This window comes from Pelophylax lessonae (assembly GCF_965119305.1).
Source record: "Pelophylax lessonae genome assembly, chromosome: 9".
Lineage (NCBI taxonomy): Eukaryota > Metazoa > Chordata > Amphibia > Anura > Ranidae > Pelophylax > Pelophylax lessonae.
The window spans coordinates 728,838-751,668 of NC_138776.1; the positions used below are offsets into that span (position 1 = coordinate 728,838).

A 22,831-nucleotide genomic window follows, 5' to 3' on the forward strand; every position below is an offset into this window, starting at 1 on the left:
CTGAGCACCGTCCCTTGGTTCCACCCCCCACCCACCTCTGAGCACTGTCCCTTGGTTCCACCCCCCACCCACCTCTAAGCACTGTCCCTTGGTTCCACCCCCTACCCACCTCCAAGCACCGTCCCTTGGTTCCACCCACCTCTGAGCACCGTCTTTTGGTTCCACCCCCCTACCCACCTCCGAGCACAGTCCCTTGGTTCTACCCCTACCCACCTCTGAGCACTGTCCCTTGGTTTCACCCTCTACCCATCTTTGAGCACCATCTCTTGGTTCCACCCCCCTACCCACCTCTCAGAATTGTCTCTTGGTTCCCCCCCTTCCCATCTCTGAGAATTGTCTCTTGGTTCCACCCTCTACCCATCTCTGAGCACTGTCCCTTGGTTCCATCCCCTACCCACATCTGAGCACCATCCCTTGGTTCCATCCCCTACCCACCTCTGAGCACCGTCCCTTGGTTCCTCCCCCTACCCACCTCTGAGCACCGTCCCTTGGTTCCTCCCCCTACCCACCTCTGAGCACCTTCCCTTGGTTCCACCCCCCACCCACCTCTGAGCACTGTCCCTTGGTTCCACCCCCCACCCACCTCTGAGCACTGTCCCTTGGTTCCACCCCCTACCCACCTCCAAGCACCGTCCCTTGGTTCCACCCCTTACCCACCTCCGAGCACCATCCCTTGGTTCCACCCACCTCTGAGCACCGTCTTTTGGTTCCACCCCCCTACCCACCTCCGAGCACAGTCCCTTGGTTCTACCCCTACCCACCTCTGAGCACTGTCCCTTGGTTTCACCCTCTACCCATCTTTGAGCACCATCCCTTGGTTCCACCCCCCTACCCACCTCTCAGAATTGTCTCTTGGTTCCCCCCCTTCCCATCTCTGAGAATTGTCTCTTGGTTCCACCCTCTACCCACCTCCAAGAGCTGTCCCTTGGTTGCATTTCCGTTGATGTTAAATAAAAACGCAGCGGTGAGATTCAGGCGGGAGTCGCATCCAAACAAAACGCGTTCCTTTTCTCTAGGAATCAGCCACAGCCCGAATAGAAAAGCCTGTGTGCTGCCAGCAGCTGCAGAGAAGGTGCCTTGCAATCTGTGCAGAAGCAGCGGGCTCTTTGCAGAGATCCTATAAGATGCCATTGGCAGGCCTTTGCTCACTGCGGATTGGAGCGCTCTAGCTGTGACTCAGCTGAGGAATGTCAGAGCTCTGCAGAGAGACCGCTGCTTCCAGAATGTCAGAGCTCTGCAGAGAGGCCGCTGCTTCCACACTGAGGTGATGTCTCTCCATGTCTTCCAGGTTATAGGGTGGCCAATGACTGCAGGGGAGTGAATCTGGCCACGCACTGCGTCCTTTGTGAGAGAGGAACCTACTCCGATGTGCCCAACCCTTCCAAACGCTGCATGGAGTGCGCCAACTGCCTGACACGTGAGTACAGCCAGGTCCTCTCTTCTCTACGGGGGGGGGGGGGGGGGATGGGAACAAACGCTGCCAGACTCCTACTTATATTATCATCATCCATCGATTATGGAAGTGGATTTAGGGCTGGATATGTTTCCATGTTAAAGTCTACGAGATAAGGAGGAGTTATGGAGATAAGGATTTATGGAGATGAGGAGGAGTTATTGAGATGAGGATTTATGGAGATAAGGAGGATTTATGGAGATAAGGAGGAGTTATGGAGATAAGGAGGATTTATGGAGATGAGGAGGAGTTATTGAGATGAGGATTTATGGAGATGAGGAGGAGTTATGGAGATGAGGAGGAGTTATGGAGATGAGGATTTATGGAGATGTGGAGAAGTTATGGAGATGAGGAGGAGTTATGGAGATAAGGAGGAGTTATAGAGATGAGGATTTATGGAGATGTGGAGAAGTTATGGAGATGAGGAGGAGTTATGGAGATAAGGAGGAGTTATAGAGATGAGGATTTATGGAGATAAGGAGGAGTTATAGAGATGAGGATTTATGGAGATGAGGAGGAGTTATAGAGATGAGGATTTATGGAGATGAGGAGGAGTTATAGAGATGAGGATTTATGGAGATGAGGAGGAGTTATAGAGATGAGGATTTATGGAGATAAGGAGGAGTTATGGAGATAAGGAGGAGTTATAAAGATAAGGATTTATGGAGATAAGGAGGATTTATGGAGATAAGGAGGAGTTATGGAGATAAGGAGGATTTATGGAGATGAGGAGGAGTTATGGAGATGAGGAGGAGTTATTGAGATGAGGATTTATGGAGATGAGGAGGAGTTATGGAGATGAGGAGGAGTTATGGAGATGAGGATTTATGGAGATGTGGAGAAGTTATGGAGATGAGGAGGAGTTATGGAGATAAGGAGGAGTTATAGAGATGAGGATTTATGGAGATGAGGAGGAGTTATGGAGATAAGGAGGATTTATGGAGATGAGGATTTATGGAGATGAGGAGGAGTTATGGAGAGGAGGAGGAGTTATGGAGATGAGGAGGATTTATGGAGATGAGGAGGAGTTATGGAGATAAGGAGGAGTTATGGAGATGAGGAGGAGTTATAGAGATGAGGATTTATGGAGATGAGGAGGAGTTATGGAGATGAGGAGGAGTTATGGAGAGGAGGAGGAGTTATGGGGATGAGGAGGAGTTATAGAGATAAGGATTTATGGGGATGAGGAGGAGTTATTGGTCCATTGGTTGTAGGTCCTTCCCTCTTTGTACCCCCCTTCTGGTAAGGACCCCAGGCGGCCGCCCCTTCTCCAGCATTTCATTTATTTAGTCCGTTAATTAGAGATTTGTTTTGCAGAATACGGGCAGATCACGCTGTCGGAGTGCAGTCCAGAGAGGGACACGAAATGCGGGTGCCCTGAGGGGCATTTCAAGAAAAAAAACGGCCAAGACTTCATCTGCCAGGAGTGCAGCACATGCCGGAACGGCACTCAGGCCTTCAAGTGTAAGTTATCTTCCTGCAAATGTCCAGTGAAACGCGTCGCCTGACGGCACGGAGGAATGATAGAGATTTCCATGCCTGATAGAGGCAGAACTTCAGCCAAAACAATAAAACAATTTCTCCAATATAAGAAAAAAATCTGGAATACTCCCCTTCATTCCAGAGCTATACCCCCACCCCCAGTACTTCCTATCTTCCACTGGATGTTTTATCAGGAATGGGCTCCCGATTTACCACAATGGATACAAAATATGCGCGGCCCATTTTCAAAATGGAAGGTATGACAATGCATAGTGTAGGCACGGTGGGGTACCTCGAACAATGAGGACACCGCAACCCATCCCCCCCACACACACACACACACACACACACACACACAGGGCCGGAGCATTGCCGCAGGTGTGCACAGCTGATTGGTTCCTTTTATTTTATTTATCTTTCACTTCATAATGAATCCCTTTACATACTTTCCAATGTTTCTGTGTGCCGTATTTTATAACGCCGATCTTCCTGAATGTCTCCATTGCAGGCCACGATGACAAGGACACCGTCTGCCAATGTTTCTACAACTTCTTCTTCCATTATTCCGAAAAGATGTGTCGTCCGTGTTCAGAGTGAGTAAAGGAATCACAGGGTGAAATTCCCTGACAACGCAAACTTTACTCCAGAACACGGGTTCCCAACCAGGTCCCGGCAAATGCCCCAAAAGCATCTTCCATGCCCTAAAAGCCCTTTCCATGCCCCAAAAGCCTCTTCCATGCCCCAAAAGCCCCTTCCATGCCCCAAAAGCCAATTCCATGTCCCAAAAGTCCTTTCCATGCCCCAAAAGCCTCTTCCATTACCCAAAAGCCTCTTCAATGCCCCAAAAGCCCCCTCCATGACCCAAAAGTCCTTTCCATGCCCCAAAAGCCTCTTCCATGCCCCAAAAGCCCCTTCCATGCCCCAAAAGCCCCTTCCATGACCCAAAAACCCCTTCCATGTCCCAAAAGCCCCTTTCATGTCCCAAAAGTCCTTTCCATACCCCAAAAGCCTCTTCCATGCCCCAAAAGCCCCTTCTATGTCCCAAAAGTCCTTTCCATGACCCAAAAGCCCTTCCATGCCCCAAAAGCCCCTTCCATGCTCCCAAAGCACTTTCCGTGTCCCAAAAGCCCCTTCCATGACCCAAAAGCCCCTTCCATGCCCCTAAAGCCTCTTCCATGCCCCAAAAGCGCCTTCCATGACCCAAAAGCCCTTTCCATGACCCAAAAGCCTCTTCAATGCCCCAAAAGCCCCTTCCATGACCCAAAAGTCCTTTCCATGCCCCTAAAGCCTCTTCCATGCCCCAAAAGCCTCTTCCTTGACCAAAAAGCCTCTTCCATGCCCCTAAAGCCTCTTCCATGCCCCAAAAGTCCTTTCCATGCCCCAAAAGTCCTTTCCATGCCCCAAAAGCCTCTTCCATGCCCCAAAAGCCCTTTGCATGTCCCAAAAGCCTCTTCCATGCCCCAAAAGTCTCTTCCATGCCCCAAAGGGTTTACTAACACAACAGAAGTATGGGAAAGCAATAATGGGGTCACCTCCGAACACAAGAATATCATCAAAAAGTGAATTTATTTCAGTATTTCAGAAAGATAATCTCCTATATTTTCTATAGATGTTACACACAGAGTGAGAGATTTCACACATTTCTTTTAATTTTGATGGTTATGGCTTCCAGCGAGTGACACCCCAAAATTCAGTATCTCCAAAAATTAGAATATTGTGAGAGTTCAATATCGGAGACTCGTGGGGTGGCACTCTATCGGAGACTCGTGGGATCGCACTTTATTGGAGACTCGTGGGGTCGCACTCTATTGGAGACTCATGGGGTGGCACTCTATCGGAGACTCGTGGGGTGGCACTATATTGGAGACTCATGGGGTGGCACTCTATTGGAGACTCGTGGGATTGCACTATATTGGAGACTCATGGGGTGGCACTCTATTGGAGACTCGTGGGGTCGCACTCTATTGGAGACTCGTGGGTCGCACTCTATTGGAGACTCGTGGGGTCACACTCTATCGGAGACTCATGGGGTGGCACTCTATTGGAGACTCGTGGGATCGCACTTTATTGGAGACTCGTGGGGTCGCACTCTATCGGAGACTCGTGGGATCGCACTCTATTGGAGACTCGTGGGATCGCACTTTATTGGAGACTCGTGGGATCGCACTTTATTGGAGACTCGCGGGGTCGCACTCTATTGGAGACTCGTGGGATCGCACTCTATTGGAGACTCATGGGGTGGCACTCTATTGGAGACTCGTGGGATCGCACTCTATTGGAGACTCATGGGGTGGCACTCTATTGGAGACTCGTGGGGTCGCACTCTATTGGAGACTCGTGGGTCGCACTCTATCGGAGACTCGTGGGGTCGCACTCTATTGGAGACTCGAGGGGTCGCACTCTATTGGAGACTCGTGGGTCGCACTCTATCGGAGACTCGTGGGGTCGCACTCTATCGGAGACTCGTGGGATTGCACTTTATTGGAGACACGTGGGATCGCACTCTATTGGAGACTCGTGGGATCGCACTTTATTGGAGACTCGTGGGATCGCACTTTATTGGAGACTCGTGGGGTCGCACTCTATTGGAGACTCGTGGGGTCGCACTCTATTGGAGACTCGTGGGATCACACTCTATTGGAGACTCGTGGGATCGCACATTATTGGAGACTCGTGGGATCGCACTCTATTGGAGACTCGTGGGATCGCACTCTATTGGAGACTCGTGGGATCGCACTTTATTGGAGATGCGTGGGGTCGCACTCTATTGGAGACTCGTGGGATCGCACTCTATTAGAGACTCGTGGGGTCGCACTCTATTGGAGACTCGTGGGGTCGCACTCTATTGGAGACTCGTGGGGTCGCACTCTATTGGAGACTCGTGGTGTCACACTTTATTGGAGACTCGTGGGGTCGCACTCTATTGGAGACTCGTGGGATTGCACTTTATTGGAGACTCGTGGGGTCGCACTCTATTGGAGACTCGTGGGGTCGCACTCTATTGGAGACTTGTGGGGTCGCACTTTATTGGAGACTCGTGGGGTCGCACTTTATTGGAGACTCGTGGGGTCGCACTCTATTGGAGACTCGTGGGGTCGCACTCTATTGGAGACTCCTGGGGTCGCACTTTATTGGAGACTCTTGGGGTCGCACTCTATTGGAGACTCGTGGGATCGCACTTTATTGGAGACTCGTGGGGTCGCACTTTATTGGAGACTCGTGGGGTCGCACTCTATTGGAGACTCGTGGGATCGCACTCTATTGGAGACTCATGGGGTGACACTCTATTGGAGACTCGTGGGGTGGCACTCTATTGGAGACTCATGGGGTGACACTCTATTGGAGACTCGTGGGGTGGCACTCTATTGGAGACTCATGGGGTGGCACTCTATTGGAGACTCGTGGGGTCGCACTCTATTGGAGACTCGTGGGGTCGCACTCTATTGGAGACTTGTGGGATCGCACTTCATTGGGGACTCATGGGGTGGCACTCTATTGGAGACTCATGGGGTTGCAGTTGCACTTGTGATGGTGTTCACCATCACTGGAATTTAAGGACAGATGGGTGATGGGTTGAATTGCTTCATATTTGACAGCAAGGTCAATTGTTCCCTTTGCCATGAGGTTTCTGAGCAGGAAGTCCACTCCTAATATGGTCATCCCAGGAAGTTCTGAGGAGCCGGACTGTCTAAGGTGGCTCCCCATTCAACTATTGTCAGGTGTGCTAATGACCTCACCTGTTGTCTGCTAAGGGAGGTATTGACACTCAGAGTAATGTGTATTGAGGGCTCGTTAGGGAACCATTGTTCTGTGTCTGACTATAGTTTACATTGATTGCCCCCTGGGGCTTCTCTCTCCTTGCATTGGTCAAAGCTATCTGACCAATCCCTGTTGACTCATTTTCAAGTCCTCATTTGCATTTCCTGGTCAAGCTATCTGACCAATCACTACTGACTCATTTTCGAGCCCTCATTTGCATGTCTGGAGAGGACCAGAATGGGAACCGCAGGTACTTTACAATTGACCAATTGGAGGGCGGTTGTTGGGGGCAGGATGTTCCAAATTCTGTATAAAAGTGTGCTGTGTTCTTCCAATAAATTGTCTTCCTGTTTGAACTTACATACAGCTTGCCTGGTGTTTGTTCTAATGGATTCCGAACGGCACAAAGCTGTAGTTCGGATCCCGGATCCTTGGTTGACCGAACCTTCAGACGTTGCGATCTGCAAGCTGACTGACTAGAAACAGAGGAGTGTCGGGAGAGCGGACAGAGCGAGCAAGGGTCTCGTCACAGCACTCTATTGGAGACTCATGGGGTGGCACTCTATTGGAGGCTCATGGGGTCGCACTCTATCGGAGACTCGTGGTGTCGCACTCTATCGGAGACTCGTGGTGTCGCACTCTATTGAAGACTCGTGGGGTCGCACTCTATTGGAGACTCGTGGGGTCGCACTCCATTGAAGACTCGTGGGATCGCACTCTATTGGAGACTCATAGTGTCGCACTCTTTTGGAGACTCGTGGGGTGGCACTCTATTGGAGACTCGTAGTGTCGCACTCTATTGGAGACTCGTAGTGTCGCACTCTATTGGAGACTCGTAGTGTCGCACTCTATTGGAGACTCGTGGGGTCGCACTCTATTGGAGACTCGTGGGGTGGCACTCTATTGGAGACTCGTAGTGTCGCACTCTATTGGAGACTCGTAGTGTCGCACTCTATTGGAGACTCGTGGGGTCGCACTCTATTTGAGACTCGTGGGGTGGCACTCTATTGGAGACTCGTAGTGTCGCACTCTATTGGAGACTCGTAGTGTCGCACTCTATTGGAGACTCGTGGGGTCGCACTCTATTGGAGACTCGTGGGGTCGCACTCTATTGGAGACTCATGGGATCGCACTCTATTGGAGACTCGTGGGGTCGCACTCTATTGGAGACTCGTGGGGTCGCACTCTATTGGAAACTCGTAGTGTCGCACTCTATTGGAGACTCATGGGGTCGCACTCTATTGGAGACTTGTGGGGTCGCACTCTATTGGAGACTCGTGGGATCGCACTCTATTGGAGACTCATAGTGTCGCACTCTTTTGGAGACTCATAGTGTCGCACTCTTTTGGAGACTCGTGGGGTCGCACTCTATTGGAGACTCGTGGGGTGGCACTCTATTGGAGACTCGTGGGGTGGCACTCTATTGGAGACTCGTAGTGTCGCACTCTATTGGAGACTCGTAGTGTCGCACTCTATTGGAGACTCGTAGTGTCGCACTCTATTGGTGACTCGAGGGAGGCACTCTATTGGAGACTCGTGGGGTGGCACTCTATTGGAGACTCGTGGGGTGGCACTCTATTGGAGACTCGTGGGGTGGCACTCTATTGGAGACTCGTGGGGTGGCACTCTATTGGAGACTTGTGGGATCGCTCTTTATTGGAGACTCATGGGGTGGCACTCTATTGGAGACTTGTGGGATCGCTCTTTATTGGAGACTCATGGGGTGGCACTCTATTGGAGACTCGTGGGGTCGCACTCTATCGGAGACTCGTGGTGTCGCACTCTATTGGAGACTCGTGGGGTGGCACTCTATTGGAGACTCGTGGGGTCGCACTCTATTGGAGACTCGTAGTGTCGCATTCTAATCTGCTAATTACCTCAAATCACCTGTAAAGGTTTCCCGAGCCCTTAAATGGTCTCTTAGTCGGGTTCAGGAGGTTGCACAACCATGGGGAAGAATGCTGACTTGATGTTTGTCCAGAAAACAGTCACTGACACCCCCCACAAGGAGGGGAAGTCACAAAAGGTCATTGCTAAAGAAGTTCGCTGTTCACAGAGTGCTGTATCCAAGCAGGGCCGGCCCTACCATGGATCCCCCTGGGTCCATTGGACATAGGCAGAACTCTGAGAGGGGCAGCAAATTGAACCATGGCCGCCCCTCCTTCTCTTCTATTTACCCAGCAAATTGACGCTCAAGATTTTTCTTCCAGCAGTTTTGTGTGTCATGATGACAACTGCCCCTGGGCCGCTCCGTCTGCCCCTATACTGCCCTAGCCTGTCTATATACTACCCTAGCCTGTCTATATACTACCCTAGCCTATCCATATACTACACTAGTCTGTCCCTATATTACCCTTAGGGTTAGGGTTATCAGTGGAAGGAATAGTGTCCCATGATTGGTATCAGTGGGAGGAATAGTGTCCCATCATTGGTGTCAGTGGGAGGAATAGTGTCCCATCATTGGTGTCAGTGGGAGGAATAGTGTGCCATCATTGGTGTCAGTGGGAGGAATAGTGCCCCATCATTGGTGTCAGTGGGAGGAATAGTGCCCCATCATTGGTGTCAGTGGAAGGAATAGTGTCCCATCATTGGTGTCAGTGGGAGGAATAGTGCCCCATCATTGGTGTCAGTGGGAGGAACAGTGTCCCATCATTGGTGTCAGTGGGAGGAATAGTGCCCCATCATTGGTGTCAGTGGGAGGAATAGTACCCTATCATTGGTGTCAGTGGGAGGAATAGTGCCCCATCATTGGTGTCAGTGGGAGGAACAGTGTCCCATCATTGGTGTCAGTGGGAGGAATAGTGCCCCATCATTGGTGTCAGTGGGAGGAATTGTGCCCCATCATTGGTGTCAGTGGGGGGAATAGTGCCCCATCATTGGTGTCAGTGGGAGGAATAGTGTCCCATCATTGGTGTCAGTGGGAGGAATAGTGTCCCATCATTGGTGTCAGTGGGAGGAATTGTGCCCCATCATTGGTGTCAGTGGGGGGAATAGTGCCCCATCATTGGTGTCAGTGGGAGGAATAGTGCCCCATCATTGGTGTCAGTGGGAGTAATAGTACCCCATCATTGGTGTCAGTGAGAGGAATAGTGCCCCATCATTGGTGTCAGTGGGAGGAATAGTGTCCCATCATTGGTGTCAGTGGGAGGAATAGTGCCCCATCATTGGTGTCAGTGGGAGTAATAGTACCCCATCATTGGTGTCAGTGAGAGGAATAGTGCCCCATCATTGGTGTCAGTGGGAGGAATAGTGCCCCATCATTGGTGTCAGTGGGGGAATGGTGCCCCATCATTGGTATCAGCGGGAGGAATAGTGCCCCATCATTGGTGTCAGTGGAAGGAATAGTGCCCCATCATTGGTGTCATTGGGAGGAATAGTGTCCCATCATTGGTGTCAGTGGGAGGAATAGTGCCCCATCATTGGTGTCAGTGGGGGGAATAGTGCCCCATCATTGGTGTCAGTGGGAGGAATAGTGCCCCATCATTGGTGTCAGTGGGAGGAATAGTGTCCCATCATTGGTGTCAGTGGGAGGAATAGTGACCCATCATTGGTGTCAGTGGGAGGAATAGTGTCCCATCATTGGTGTCAGTGGGAGGAATAGTGCCCCATCATTGGTGTCAGTGGGGGGAATAGTGTCTCATCATTGGTGTCAGTGGGGGGAATAGTGACCCATCATTGGTGTCAGTGAGAGGAATAGTGTCCCATCATTGGTGTCAGTGGGAGGAATAGTGTCCCATCATTGGTATCAGTGGAGGAATAGTGTCCCATCATTGGTGTCAGTGGGAGGAATAGTGTCTCATCATTGGTGTCAGTGGGGGGAATAGTGATCCATCATTGGTGTCAGTGGGAGGAATAGTGCCCCATCATTGGTGTCAGTGGGAGGAATAGTGTCCCATCATTGGTGTCAGTGGGAGGAATAGTGCCCCATCATTGGTGTCAGTGGGAGGAATAGTGTCCCATCATTGGTGTCAGTGGGAGGAATAGTGTCCCATCATTGGTGTCAGTGGGAGTAATAGTACCCCATCATTGGTGTCAGTGGGAGGAATAGTGCCCCATCATTGGTGTCAGTGGGAGGAATTGTGCCCCATCATTGGTGTCAGTGGGGGGAATAGTGCCCCATCATTGGTGTCAGTGGGAGGAATAGTGTCCCATCATTGGTGTCAGTGGGAGGAAAAGTGCCCCATCATTGGTGTCAGTGAGAGTAATAGTACCCCATCATTGGTGTCAGTGGGAGGAATAGTGTCCCATCATTGGTGTCAGTGGGAGGAATAGTGCCCCATCATTGGTGTCAGTGGGAGGAATAGTGCCCCATCATTGGTGTCAGTGGGGGGAATGGTGCCCCATCATTGGTGTCAGTGGGAGGAATAGTGCCCCATTGTTGGTGTCAGTGGAAGGAATAGTGTCCCATCATTGGTGTCAGTGGGAGGAATAGTGTCCCATCATTGCTGTCAGTGGGAGGAATAGTGTCCCATCATTGGTGTCAGTGGGAGGAATAGTGCCCCATCATTGGTGTCAGTGGGAGGAATAGTGCCCCATCATTGGTGTCAGTGGGAGGAATAGTGCCCCATCATTGGTGTCAGTGGGGGGAATGGTGCCCCATCATTGGTGTCAGTGGGAGGAATAGTGTCCCATCATTGGTGTCAGTGGGAGGAATAGTGTCCCATCATTGCTGTCAGTGGGAGGAGTAGTTTCCCACATTCAGCTTCGGGTGTGGCTGCTGGAAGGTTCTCTGGCTGTGTGTCTGTTGCTGCTGCAGGTGATCTGTGTAAGAGGGTGTGAGGTGAAATCCCTCCCAGCTCTCCTGGCCCCCTTCTGGGGAAGCCATGGAGGCCAGCAGGGCCTCTCCTGCTGGAGGCTCTCAGACATCCCCTGGGCGGATGGATGGCACCCCTGCTCCTGTGCAGCCCGTGGTTGGTGATCTCTCTGCACCTGGTGAGGATGAAGATGCTGGATCCATTCGGGAGCGAGTGGTGGCCGGGATCAAAGTCCTCAATAAGGAGAGAGACAAGCTCTACAAGCTTAGAGCGGATTTAAAGCGCCTGAGAAAGCAGCGTGAAGGCTTGTTCAGCAAGAACCGTGGATCCATGGATTCAGAGGTCCAATTAGCGAAAGTCCGTGTGGAACATCAAGAAACTATCGTTGCCATGACGGAAGGCAGGGATGGTCCCTTCAGGGAGAAGTTTTGCAATGAACGAAGGTTTGCAAAGATGGAGGTGGAGGAGGAGACCCCATGTTCTGACCCCCTTCCCCCTCAAGGTGAGGTAAGCAGCCCATTGCCATCTCAGGGCTCAGGAGGCATGCTAAAGGTAATCCAGGTAATGGAGTCTCCAATGCAAGAAGATCAGCTGGTGTTTGGTGGTGTGGAGGACTTACCTGAGAGTGTGCCTGATAAAATAAAGCATATAAAGCCCCAGGTTACAGATAAAACAGTTTTTGTGCCTTTTAGCACCTTGCCTAGTGATGGGTTTCCTAATGACACTCAGGGTGATTCCCCTGGGCTCAGCAATGTTGTGCCTGCTGCTGATGTCTCTAAACAGGAAAAGTTTTGTTTAAAAAATGACATTTCTGCTGAAGAACCACAAAACCCAGAAGAGCCGATTAACCCCCCTTCTGCTGAGCTTAAAACTATTTCAGTCACTGTTGAACAGGACTCTACAGTGCAGCAGCAGGAAGCACCTGGTACTGCATCAGAAACAGTTATGCCTAATAACATTGCAGGTGTGGTGGAACCCACCATTATATGTGGAACTGATAATGCTGCTGTTTTAGGACAAGCTGGTAAAAATAATAATAGTAGTGTACCTGATAATGTGACATCAGTGTGGGGTCTTGGCCCTAAAAAACCTACATTTGCACAGGTGGTAAGCTGTGCTCCTGGCAATATCATCAAGCCAGGGTTACAATCAAGGAGGAGCTCTGCTTCCAATCACGGTTTTCCCTTGCAGGCTGCCACTATGAGCACCATTGGATCCGGTCTTGGATCTATGGCTTCTGCTGGGGGTCCAAGGCGGAACGTAGTCCTCCTTAAATGGGAAGGTGGTGCAGTCCCTCTAGCACGGCGTATGGTGGTAGACCTGATCTTAGATATGGGTTTTGGGGCTAATGACCTATATGCCCTGATACATGTGGCTGGAAGCCGGGAATACACAGTTAGTTTCACCAGACCAGAGGGTCTTGACTTGTTCTGGGAACGATATATGGCTCGGTGCAGGTCAAGACCCGAATGGGAAGGTCTGGTGCCAGTGGCAGTTTCCCAAAGGTCAACAGTGAAGAAAATTACTATTGTCCTTACAAATGAGAGTGTTCCTGCTCGGGACTTAGAGGTCTGGTTGAGAAATTATGGGGATGTTTTGACCAGGCCGGATAAAATTCATGATGAGCGTGGCATCTGGACCGGGGGTTGGTCGGTAAAGGTCAGGTTGGCTAGGGATGGGAATGTTGTCCGTCACCTGCCCTCCTCTGCCTTTATAGGGAGGGATAGGATGACTATTTTTTATCCCGGTCAGCCAAAACTGTGTCACCGCTGTGGAGAAAAGGGGCATTTTAGCTCCTCTTGTTCAGCACTGATCTGTTCAGTGTGTCGGGGACAGGGTCATGTGGCCAGGGACTGCACCCAGGCGATAAGGTGCAACCTGTGCCTGCGCCTTGGTCACCCCTACAGCCGATGTCCTGAAGCCTGGCATAATATGGATAGAGAGGTGATAGATGATCTGTTAAGGCTGGACAGGATGGAGGATGAGGCCCCTGTTGTACCACCCTCCTCTGCGGTGACTGACTCCCCTGGTCTTGTGCAGGATCCCTCCCCAGTCCCTGTGCCCACCCCTCCTGTATCTGTAAGTATTCCTTCTGTGTCTGTCCCTGTGTCCCCCCAGCCTACTGTACCGGCTCCTCTTGTGTCAGAATCTGCCAAGTCTGTGCCCCCTGAGTCAGTTATTCCCGATCAGTCTTCCCTTCCTAAGTGTGACCTTAAAGAAGCCCCCCACCCACCAGGAGTGGTAGAGGGTACCAAAAAGGGTGCTGCTGCGGCTTCCTCTGTAAAGAAGTCTTCTGTGAAGACTTCAAAGAAGAAGAAGAAAACAAGAGATGAAAGCATCTCTGAATCTGACCTTCAGTACCTGGAGGAGAGAAGGAAGGTTGTGAGGCGGAAGAGACAGACGGTGAGGACGGAACAGGGACAGGATGCCTCAGTGACTGTCTCCAACCGTTCTAGGGCTTCTGCTTGGGATATCTCCTCATCTGGGCATTCTTCTGAGCAGAATTCAGAAATTGAAATGGAGTTGGAGGAGGCTTCAAGAAAGAGAGAGGCTTCTGGTGATGAGCAGCAGAGGGGAGCTAAGAAGCAATCCACCCAATAACCCAAATGGCGGTTCCCCCTCCGTTAAAAGTGGTGACAATAAATGTCGCCAGCATTAAGTCGGTAAGAGCTCGTTCTATGGCCTTATTTTTGTTCAGCCAATTAGATGCTGAAATTTTATTTTTGCAAGAGACTAGGCTCACCTCCTTGGCAGATATTCATATGGCCAAGAGAGAGTGGAGGTATGGTCCATCTTACTGGTCTCTTGCGGCCGAGCCTTACGGCGGGGTGGCGGTGTTGTTTAAAACCGGCATGGTAACTGTCCGGCGGGTTATTGAGGTGGAGATTGGGAGATGTATGGTCTTAGACGTTCTTGTGGGAGGGCAGGACCTGCGCCTAATTAATATTTATGGGCCGCACACAAAGTGGGACAGGAAATGCCTTTTTACAAGGATCAAGCCATTTCTTTTTACATCCCGGCAAGTGGTTTTTGGAGGTGACTTTAATACTGTGACTAGGCCCAAGGACAGGAAGGACTTCAATGACAGGCTGGGATATGATAGCGTTTTTTTAAATAGTATGGTTAGGGATGCTGGTCTTGTGGATGTGCACATTAAGCACCTTCCGGATGACACAGGGTTCACCTTTCATCGAGGTAATAGTCAGAGTAGAATAGATAGGTTTTTTTTGAAGGAGGCCTCTGCTTTCTCACCCCCAGTGGTGCAGGCAGTGGAGTTCTCTGATCACTGTATGCTATCTGTGGTCTTGAATGCTTCAGACTTCCCTCAGAGGGGAAAAGGCATCTGGAGATTAAATTCGACTCTCCTTGAGGAAGAACATGTTAGACAATCCTTTGAGGAATTCTTTCAGGCACAGGTGACCATCCTTGACTTTTGTAGCAGCAAGGCTGAGTGGTGGGAGCTGACCAAAAAGAGGATTGCTGGATTCTTCAGGGGCCTAGCCAATAAAAAAAACAGTTTAATAGATACATGACCTACCAACATTTGCGGAGGAAGCTGGATATTCTTGTCTCGAGAGGAGGAGATCCTGGGGCAATCTCTGAAGTGAAAATCCTCCTCAGGAAGTGTCAATATGACCGGCATACCTCTTTGGTTCTGGAGCGGGACTATGGGAAATACCACTCGCCTGACCCTTACCAGAACTGCAAACAGGGTGTAGCTGTTAAGATGGTCGTTGGCCTTAAGGATAGTACAGGTTCCTTGACAAAGTCCAGGTCAGGGATCCTGGAGGTCGTGAGGTCTTTTTATGCTGAACTTCTTGGGAGGAAAGAGCTTGACCGGGACAAGATGGAAAGCTTTTTGGACTCTACTCCAGGTCTAAATGGTGGAGATGTCCCCTTGATGAATTTGACAGAAGAGATCACAGTTGAAGAGGTGACGAGGGCAATTGAACAGCTTGCCATCAAAAAGTCACCTGGACCGGATGGTCTGACGGCTGAGTTTTACAAAACCTTTAAGTCTATTCTGGCCCCACATTTGGTAGAGATTTTTAACAGTTGTCTTGCTGAGGGGGTGTTTCCCCCTTCCATGAGACACTCAGCTGTGATTCTTCTTTCAAAAGGTAAAGATCCTTCGATGATTGAGAATTGGCGCCCCATCAGCCTTCTTAATGTCGATAGAAAGGTGCTGGCGAAGATACTTTTCTGGCGCCTATCGGCAGTAGCAGAGTCTTTGCTTTCTCGCCATCAGCACTGTTCGATCCAGGGTAGGAGCACCTTCACAGCGGTTTTAGCTGTCCGGGAGGCCTTGGAGCAGTGCAGGGCTGCAGGCTGGGGAAAGTATTTACTGGCATTGGATCAGGCAAAGGCTTTCGATTGTGTCAATCATGAGTACCTGTGGTTGCTCTTTAGTAAGTACGGTCTGTCGGGTGGTTTTGTCGATTGGTTAAAAGTCTTGTATAAGGGGGCAGAAAGCTTCCCTCTTGTTAATGGTTGGGTTGGACAGTCCTTTGAGGTTGGCTCTAGGGTGCGCCAGGGTTGTCCCCTGAGTCCCCTGCTCTATGTGTTTGCAATCGACCCCTTCATCAGGAGGCTAGAGAGCAGCATGTTGTGTGGGGTACCAGTGGGAATCCCGGGTGAGCCGCCTTTGAGGGTTGTTGCCTATGCAGATGATGTGTCAGTGATTGTCACTGGGACAGATGAAGCGGAGGAGGTGGTCTCTCTGACATCACGGTACTCTGAAGCATCAGGCTCCAAAATCAATCAGGAAAAGAGTGAAGTTTTTTGGATGGGAAAGGAAGGTGAGGGTTTTGATCTCCTGGACACCTTTCCAGTGCCCCAGGAAAAAATTAAGATATTAGGCATTGAATTTGGACCTGGCGATTATGGCCTCAAAAACTGGGAAGGCAGGCTGGAAGTTGCCAATACTAAGGTGGTCAGCTGGAAGAGATGGAAGTTATCTCTGAGGGAAAGGGTTGATCTGATTAAGACTTACCTGATACCGATCTTCTTGTATGTCAGCCCTGTCTGCATCTTGCCAGTGTCTCTCTATGCTAGGATCTATAGTGTGTTCTTCCAGATGCTGTGGGGGAACAGACTGAACCCCATCAAGAGGAATGTCACCTATCTATCCAGGAGGGAGGGTGGCTTAGGTATGGTCAACCCCGTTCTTTTCTTTTCACTGCTATTTCTCAAGTTTAACATTGGTAGTATGCTTGCAGTGGAACCTCCTGGATGGGCAGGCATGTTTAGATCTTGGTTTAGGCCTTTGCTGCGACTTTGGGAAGAAGGTGGCCAAGTGAAGAATCTCAAGGGTCATCGTGGTCAGCTTCCAGCCTATGTCGCTCCGTGTCTGAAGTTGCTGTGGCAGTGGCGACTGTCGGCTGAAGATCTCAGATCCGCTCCGAGGAAAGTCCTTATGAGCCGAGTCTTGAGTGAAGTCTTTCATGACCCACTGGCCTTAAGGGATTGCCCAGGCCCAATTTTGAGGGAAGGGTTAAGACTGATTAATTTGGCTAGAGTCCCCCTTAAATTCAGGGATCTGGCCTGGTTGTGCTTTCTGTCTCTTATCACCCTAGATTTTTTCTTAATGCTCAGTTTTTGATAAATGGCTGCATACATAGGTGATGGGTTGTGCCTCTTAGGCCCTCTCTGCTGCTTTATGTAAATAGTTTTCTAAAAATGTTGGAAGTGGATTATGTATATATTGTATATATTCTACACATGGATGTGTATTCCTTTGTTTTCTGTTGGAATATTGTACTATAGTTCTGTTTTTTACTTTTGTATAAAATTTGTAGCTTGATTCTTTTCAATAAAAGATCAATAGTGCCCCATCATTGGTGTCAGTGGGAGGAATAGTGTCCCATCATTGGTGTCAGTGGGAGGAATAGTGTCCCATCATTGGTGTCAGTGGATAGAATATTGCTCCATGGGCCAGATAAAGGCAAGCAAAGGGCCACATCAGGCCCCGGGGCCGCAGTTTGGAGACCCATGGTTACTGCATGTTTGTATGTAAAGTTGTTTAACGAATAATTTATACCCGTAGGTGTGAAGGACCCGAGTGTAAGGATCATTGTCCCTATCCCGAACCAGCCACAAAGCCGGAAGGTGAGAGATTTCGGAGTAAAATCCATGTCACATATGAAGAGCGAGGGATAATATTCGGGCTTTCACCACTAAAAATATTTCAATTTTCTATTTTAGAAAGTAATGGAGTTCTATGGATCGTTCTGGGTGTCGTCTCCATAGTGACTGTGGTGATGGTGGTCGCCTTTGGTGTATATGTATACCATACCAGAACACACGCCTCATCCCAAAGCTCCTCTACAGGTAAGTCTCTGACCATCTCCTGTATAATGTCTGCAGTCTCTGACCATCTCCTGTATAATGTCTGCAGTCTCTGACCATCTCTTGTATCATGTCTGCAGTCTCTGACCGTCTCCTGTACCATGTCTGCAGTCTCTGACCATCTCCTGTATCATGTCTGCAGTCTCTGACCATCTCCTGTATCATGTCTGCAGTCTCTGACCGTCTCCTGTACCATGTCTGCAGTCTCTGACCGTCTCCTGTATCATGTCTGCAGTCTCTGACTGTCTCCTGTACCATGTCTGCAGTCTCTGACCATCTCCTGTATCATGTCTGCAGTCTCTGACCATCTCCTGTATCATGTCTGCAGTCTCTGACCGTCTCCTGTATCATTTCTGCAGTCTCTGACCATCTCCTGTATCATTTCTGCAGTCTCTGACCATCTCCAGTATCATGTCTGCAGTCTCTGACCATCTCCAGTATCATGTCTGCAGTCTCTGACCATCTCCAGTATCATGTCTGCAGTCTCTGACCATCTCCTGTATCATGTCTGCAGTCTCTGACCTTCTCCTGTATCATGTCTGCAGTCTCTGACCGTCTACTGTATCATGTCTGCAGTCTTTGACCTTCTCCTGTATCATGTCTGCAGTCTCTGATCATCTCCTGTATCATGTCTGCAGTCTCTGATCTTCTCCTGTATCATGTCTGCAGTCTCTGACCGTCTCCTGTATCATGTCTGCGGTCTCTGACCATCTCCTGTATCATGTCTGCAGTCTCTGTCCATCTCCTGTATCATGTCTGCAGTCTCTGACCATCTCCTGTATCATGTCTGCAGTCTCTGACCATCTCCTGTATCATGTCTGCAGTCTCTGACCATCTCTTGTATCATGTCTGCAGTCTCTGACCATCTCCTGTATCATGTCTGCAGTCTCTGACCATCTCCTGTATCATGTCTGCAGTCTCTGATCCTCTCCTGTATCATGTCTGCAGTCTCTGACCGTCTCCTGTACCATGTCTGCAGTCTCTGACCGTCTCCTGTACCATGTCTGCAGTCTATAACCGTCTCTATGGCAGGATCCCCTGTATATAGAGATCCCCTGTGTATAGAGATCCCCTGTGCTGCCATATTGATGTAACGCTCTTTTTCCGTTCCCTTGCAGAGAATATGGTACCGACCCCCCTCTTGGTAAGTATTGGCAGAGTGAGAATCGCACTCATGGAGTAGAAATGACGAAGTTACAATGCTAATCGCAGATCAGCAACTCCAATTCTTCAATATTATTTCAGATTGACTCTAAAAAAGATCAGAAGAGCAAAGAGAATCCCGGAGAAGAGGCCGTCTATGTGGTGCAACATTCTTCCCTGCCGCTGTTACCCAACGGATCCCTTCCAATGCCGGACGTCACCAATGTACCATCTCCACCATGTCTGAACAGTAAGTTCCACTGGAACCCCTTCAATGTTGGGGGGGGGGAGGCATTAGGAACCCTATCAATGTTGGGGGTGCATTAGGAATCCTATGAATGCTGGGGGGACTTTAGGAACCCTATTAATGTTGGGGAGGTGTTAGGAACCCTATGAATGCTGGGGGGCTTTAGGAACCGAATAAGATATGTGGCCACTCACTGAGACTAGAGGAAAGGCGGTTTAACCTTAAAATACGTAGGGGGTTCTTCACTGTCAGAGCAGTAAGGATGTGGAATTCTCTTCCACAAGCAGTCGTATCAGCAGGGAGCATCAATAGTTTCAAAAAACTATTAAATGGGCACCTTAAAGACCACAACATACAGGGGGTATACAATGTACAACATACAGGGGTGTACAATGTACAACATACAGGGGTATACAATGTACATCATACAGGGGTATACAATGTACAACATACAGGGGTATACAATGTACAACATACAGGGGTATACAATGTACAACATACAGGGGGTATACAATGTACAACATACAGGGGTATACAATGTACAACATACAGGGGGTATACAATGTACATCATACAGGGGTATACAATGTCCAACATACAGGGGGTATACAATGTCCAACATACAGGGGGTATACAATGTCCAACATACAGGGGGTATACAATGTCCAACATACAGGGGTATACAATGTACAACATACAGGGGTATACAATGTACGGTTAACAGCAAACACACACACACATCATAGGTTGAACTGGATGGACTGATGTCTTTTTTCAACCTCACAAACTATGTAACCCTATTAATGTTGGGAGGTGTTAGGAACCTTATGAATGTTGAGGAGCATTACACCCACATGCTGAGATCTTTCCTGTCCCCCCCATTGGGGTGATATTCCAGCTAAAAGTCCCAGCTATAGACAGTAACCATGGCAACGTCTGATGCCCCCCCGATGGATAATGTACAGTAAAGTATAGCTGTCAGAAAGTATCTCCTCCTCCAAACCCCTGTGGGAGGGGCTGGGACACAAACTTCTGCAACAATGCCAGGGCAGTATTCCAACATAACGACCCCAAACACCTCCAAGATGACCACTGCCTTACTAAAGAAGCTGAGGGTAAAGGTGATGGACTGGCCAAGCATGTCTCCAGACCAAAACAATATTGAGCATCTGTGGGGGATCCTCAAACAGAAGGTGGAGGAGGGGAAGGTCTCTAATATCCACCAGGTCTGTGATGTCATCATGGGGGAGGGGAAGAGGACTCCAGTGACAACCTGTGAAGCTCTGGTGAACTCCATGCCCAAGAGGGTTAAGGCATTGCTGGAAAATAATGGCGGCCACATAAAATATTGACACTTTGGGCCCAATTTGGACATTGTCACTTAGGGGTGTACTGACTTTTGTTGCCAGCGGTTTAGACATTAATGGCTGTGTGTTGAGTTATTTTGAGGGGACAGTAAATTTACACTGTTATACAAGCTGTACACTCACTACTTTACATTGTAGCAAAGTCTCATTTCTTCAGTGTTGTCACATGAAAAGATGTGAGGGGTGTACTTACTTTTGTCAGATACTGTATGACTGGCCCTGAAACGCATTGGTGTCAAATCTTGATACACTTTTTTTTTGGTGAGGAATAATTCATATATAGACTGACCCCTGCGGCTTGGCACTTCCATCCTTTCACTTTCTATGAGATAAATCGCAGGGCACGCAATGTATTATTATTGGTGATTGGCTGCGCTGATCTCTCAGCATTGTAACAATTCACTGTCATTTCTTTCCTCAGCCCCAGAAGTGAAGTACGCCATTATTGACAACATTCCGTTGCGCCGCTGGGGTGAGTTTGTCCGGCGCCTGGGCCTGAGCGACCACCTCATCGAAACCTCTGAGAAAGACCACAGACATTACATCGACGCTCAGTACGCAATGCTGCAGGTCTGGCTAACGCGGGAGGGCGGCCCAACCACCAAACGGGATCAGCTGTTCAATGTCCTGCGAGAGATTAACCTGGGAGGATGCATAGATAAAATCGAGGAATATTTGTGATAGACAGGGACGTTCTGTACCGAGGGACCTCCAGAAAAATGAATGACTTTATACTAACAAAGTTCTGTCTACATTTGTGCCTTCACTCTTGGAATCCAAGCCATACTGATCAATAATCTGTAACTCGCGTCTCGGAGTGAAGGCGACCGATTCTTTCACCAACATGGATGTTTGGGTTCTTCTGCACACCATTCACTAAAAGCCACCCCTTTCCAGAAAAGTCAGATGTTAGGTTCATTGACCCAAGCCTATGGTGGCATTAGACTTGGGGTGAGCTTTTCCGACACCAGGGTCTGAGAAACCCCGTCATCGAAACCTCAGAGAATGACTTCAGACATTGAAGTGACGCTCAGTACTCAATATTGCAAGTCAGGTTAACACAAGCGGCCGCCCCACCACCAAACGGGACCAGTTGCTCTATGTCCTGCCAGAAATAAACTTGGGGGGGTTGTATAGATAAAATTGAGGAGTATTTGTAACAGTCCTTTGTCAAGCTTAGGGTGGCATCAGACTTGCCAAAAAATCTTGGGTCAGCCCGACCGGAACTGAAACTTCTGTTCTTGGTAGAGGCTGAGTTTTTTGTCTTGGTGATGCACCTACACCTGGGATTTTAGGCCTGCACACCAGCTGTGGCTATAATGAGGGCCTCAAGACCTGTGAAAAATAAAAAGGAACAGCTTCTGCTGGAGTAATTATTTTCTCTCTGCCCCTTGTAGACACTCTGCTCAGTGGTCCAAGATCAATGTTCTTCCAGGCTGAATGGCCCCCAGTGTCATCAACCCCACTGTGATCAGGGGCCCATGTCATCAACCCCATTGTGATCAGGGGCCCATGTCATCAACCCCATTGTGATCAGGGGCCCGTGACATAAACCCCACTGTGATCAGGGGCCAGTGTCATCAACCCCACTGTGATCAGGGGCCCGTGTCATCAACCCCACTGTGGTCGAGAGCCAGTGCTCTTCAAGGTTGAATGGCAGCCAGTGTCATCAACCCCACTGTGATCAGGGGCCCGTGTCATCAACCCCACTGTGGTCCAGAGCCAGTGCTCTTCAAGGTTGAATGGCCCCCAGTGTCATCAACCCCACTGTGATCAGGGGCCCATGTCATCAACCCCACTGTGGTCAAGAGCCAGTGCTCTTCAAGGTTGAATGGCCCCCAGTGTCCTCAACCCCACTGTGATCAGGGGCCCGTGGCCTCAACCCCACTGTGATCAGGGGCCAGTGTCATCAACCCCACTGTGGTCGAGAGCCAGTGCTCTTCAAGGTTGAATGGCCCCCAGTGTCCTCAACCCCACTGTGATCAGGGGCCGGTGTCATCAATCCCACTGTGATCAGGGGCCCGTGTCATCAACCCCACTGTGGTCGAGAGCCAGTGCTCTTCAAGGTTGAATGGCCCCCAGTGTCCTCAACCCCACTGTGATCAGGGGCCCGTGTCATCAACCCCACTGTGGTCGAGAGCCAGTGCTCTTCAAGGTTGAATGGCAGCCAGTGTCATCAACCCCACTGTGATCAGGGGCCCGTGTCATCAACCCCACTGTGGTCCAGAGCCAGTGCTCTTCAAGGTTGAATGGTCCCCAGTGTCATCAACCCCACTGT

General features: G+C 49.7%; 1 protein-coding gene across 1 annotated transcript in view; it reads left to right on the top strand.

The window, feature by feature from the left end:
• TNFRSF1A (TNF receptor superfamily member 1A) overlaps nt 1-21,296 on the top strand; it is a 38,163-nt gene extending 16,867 nt beyond the window's left edge. Inside the window, exons 3-10 of the mRNA XM_082268764.1 lie at nt 1,289-1,417; nt 2,771-2,917; nt 3,444-3,528; nt 17,495-17,556; nt 17,653-17,778; nt 18,915-18,940; nt 19,042-19,189; nt 20,975-21,296. Of these exons, the coding sequence (XP_082124890.1) occupies nt 1,289-1,417; nt 2,771-2,917; nt 3,444-3,528; nt 17,495-17,556; nt 17,653-17,778; nt 18,915-18,940; nt 19,042-19,189; nt 20,975-21,234 (983 nt within the window). The 3' untranslated portion in view covers nt 21,235-21,296. The remainder of the gene's footprint in view (nt 1-1,288; nt 1,418-2,770; nt 2,918-3,443; nt 3,529-17,494; nt 17,557-17,652; nt 17,779-18,914; nt 18,941-19,041; nt 19,190-20,974) is intronic.
• The last annotated feature ends 1,535 nt before the right edge of the window (nt 21,297-22,831 follow it).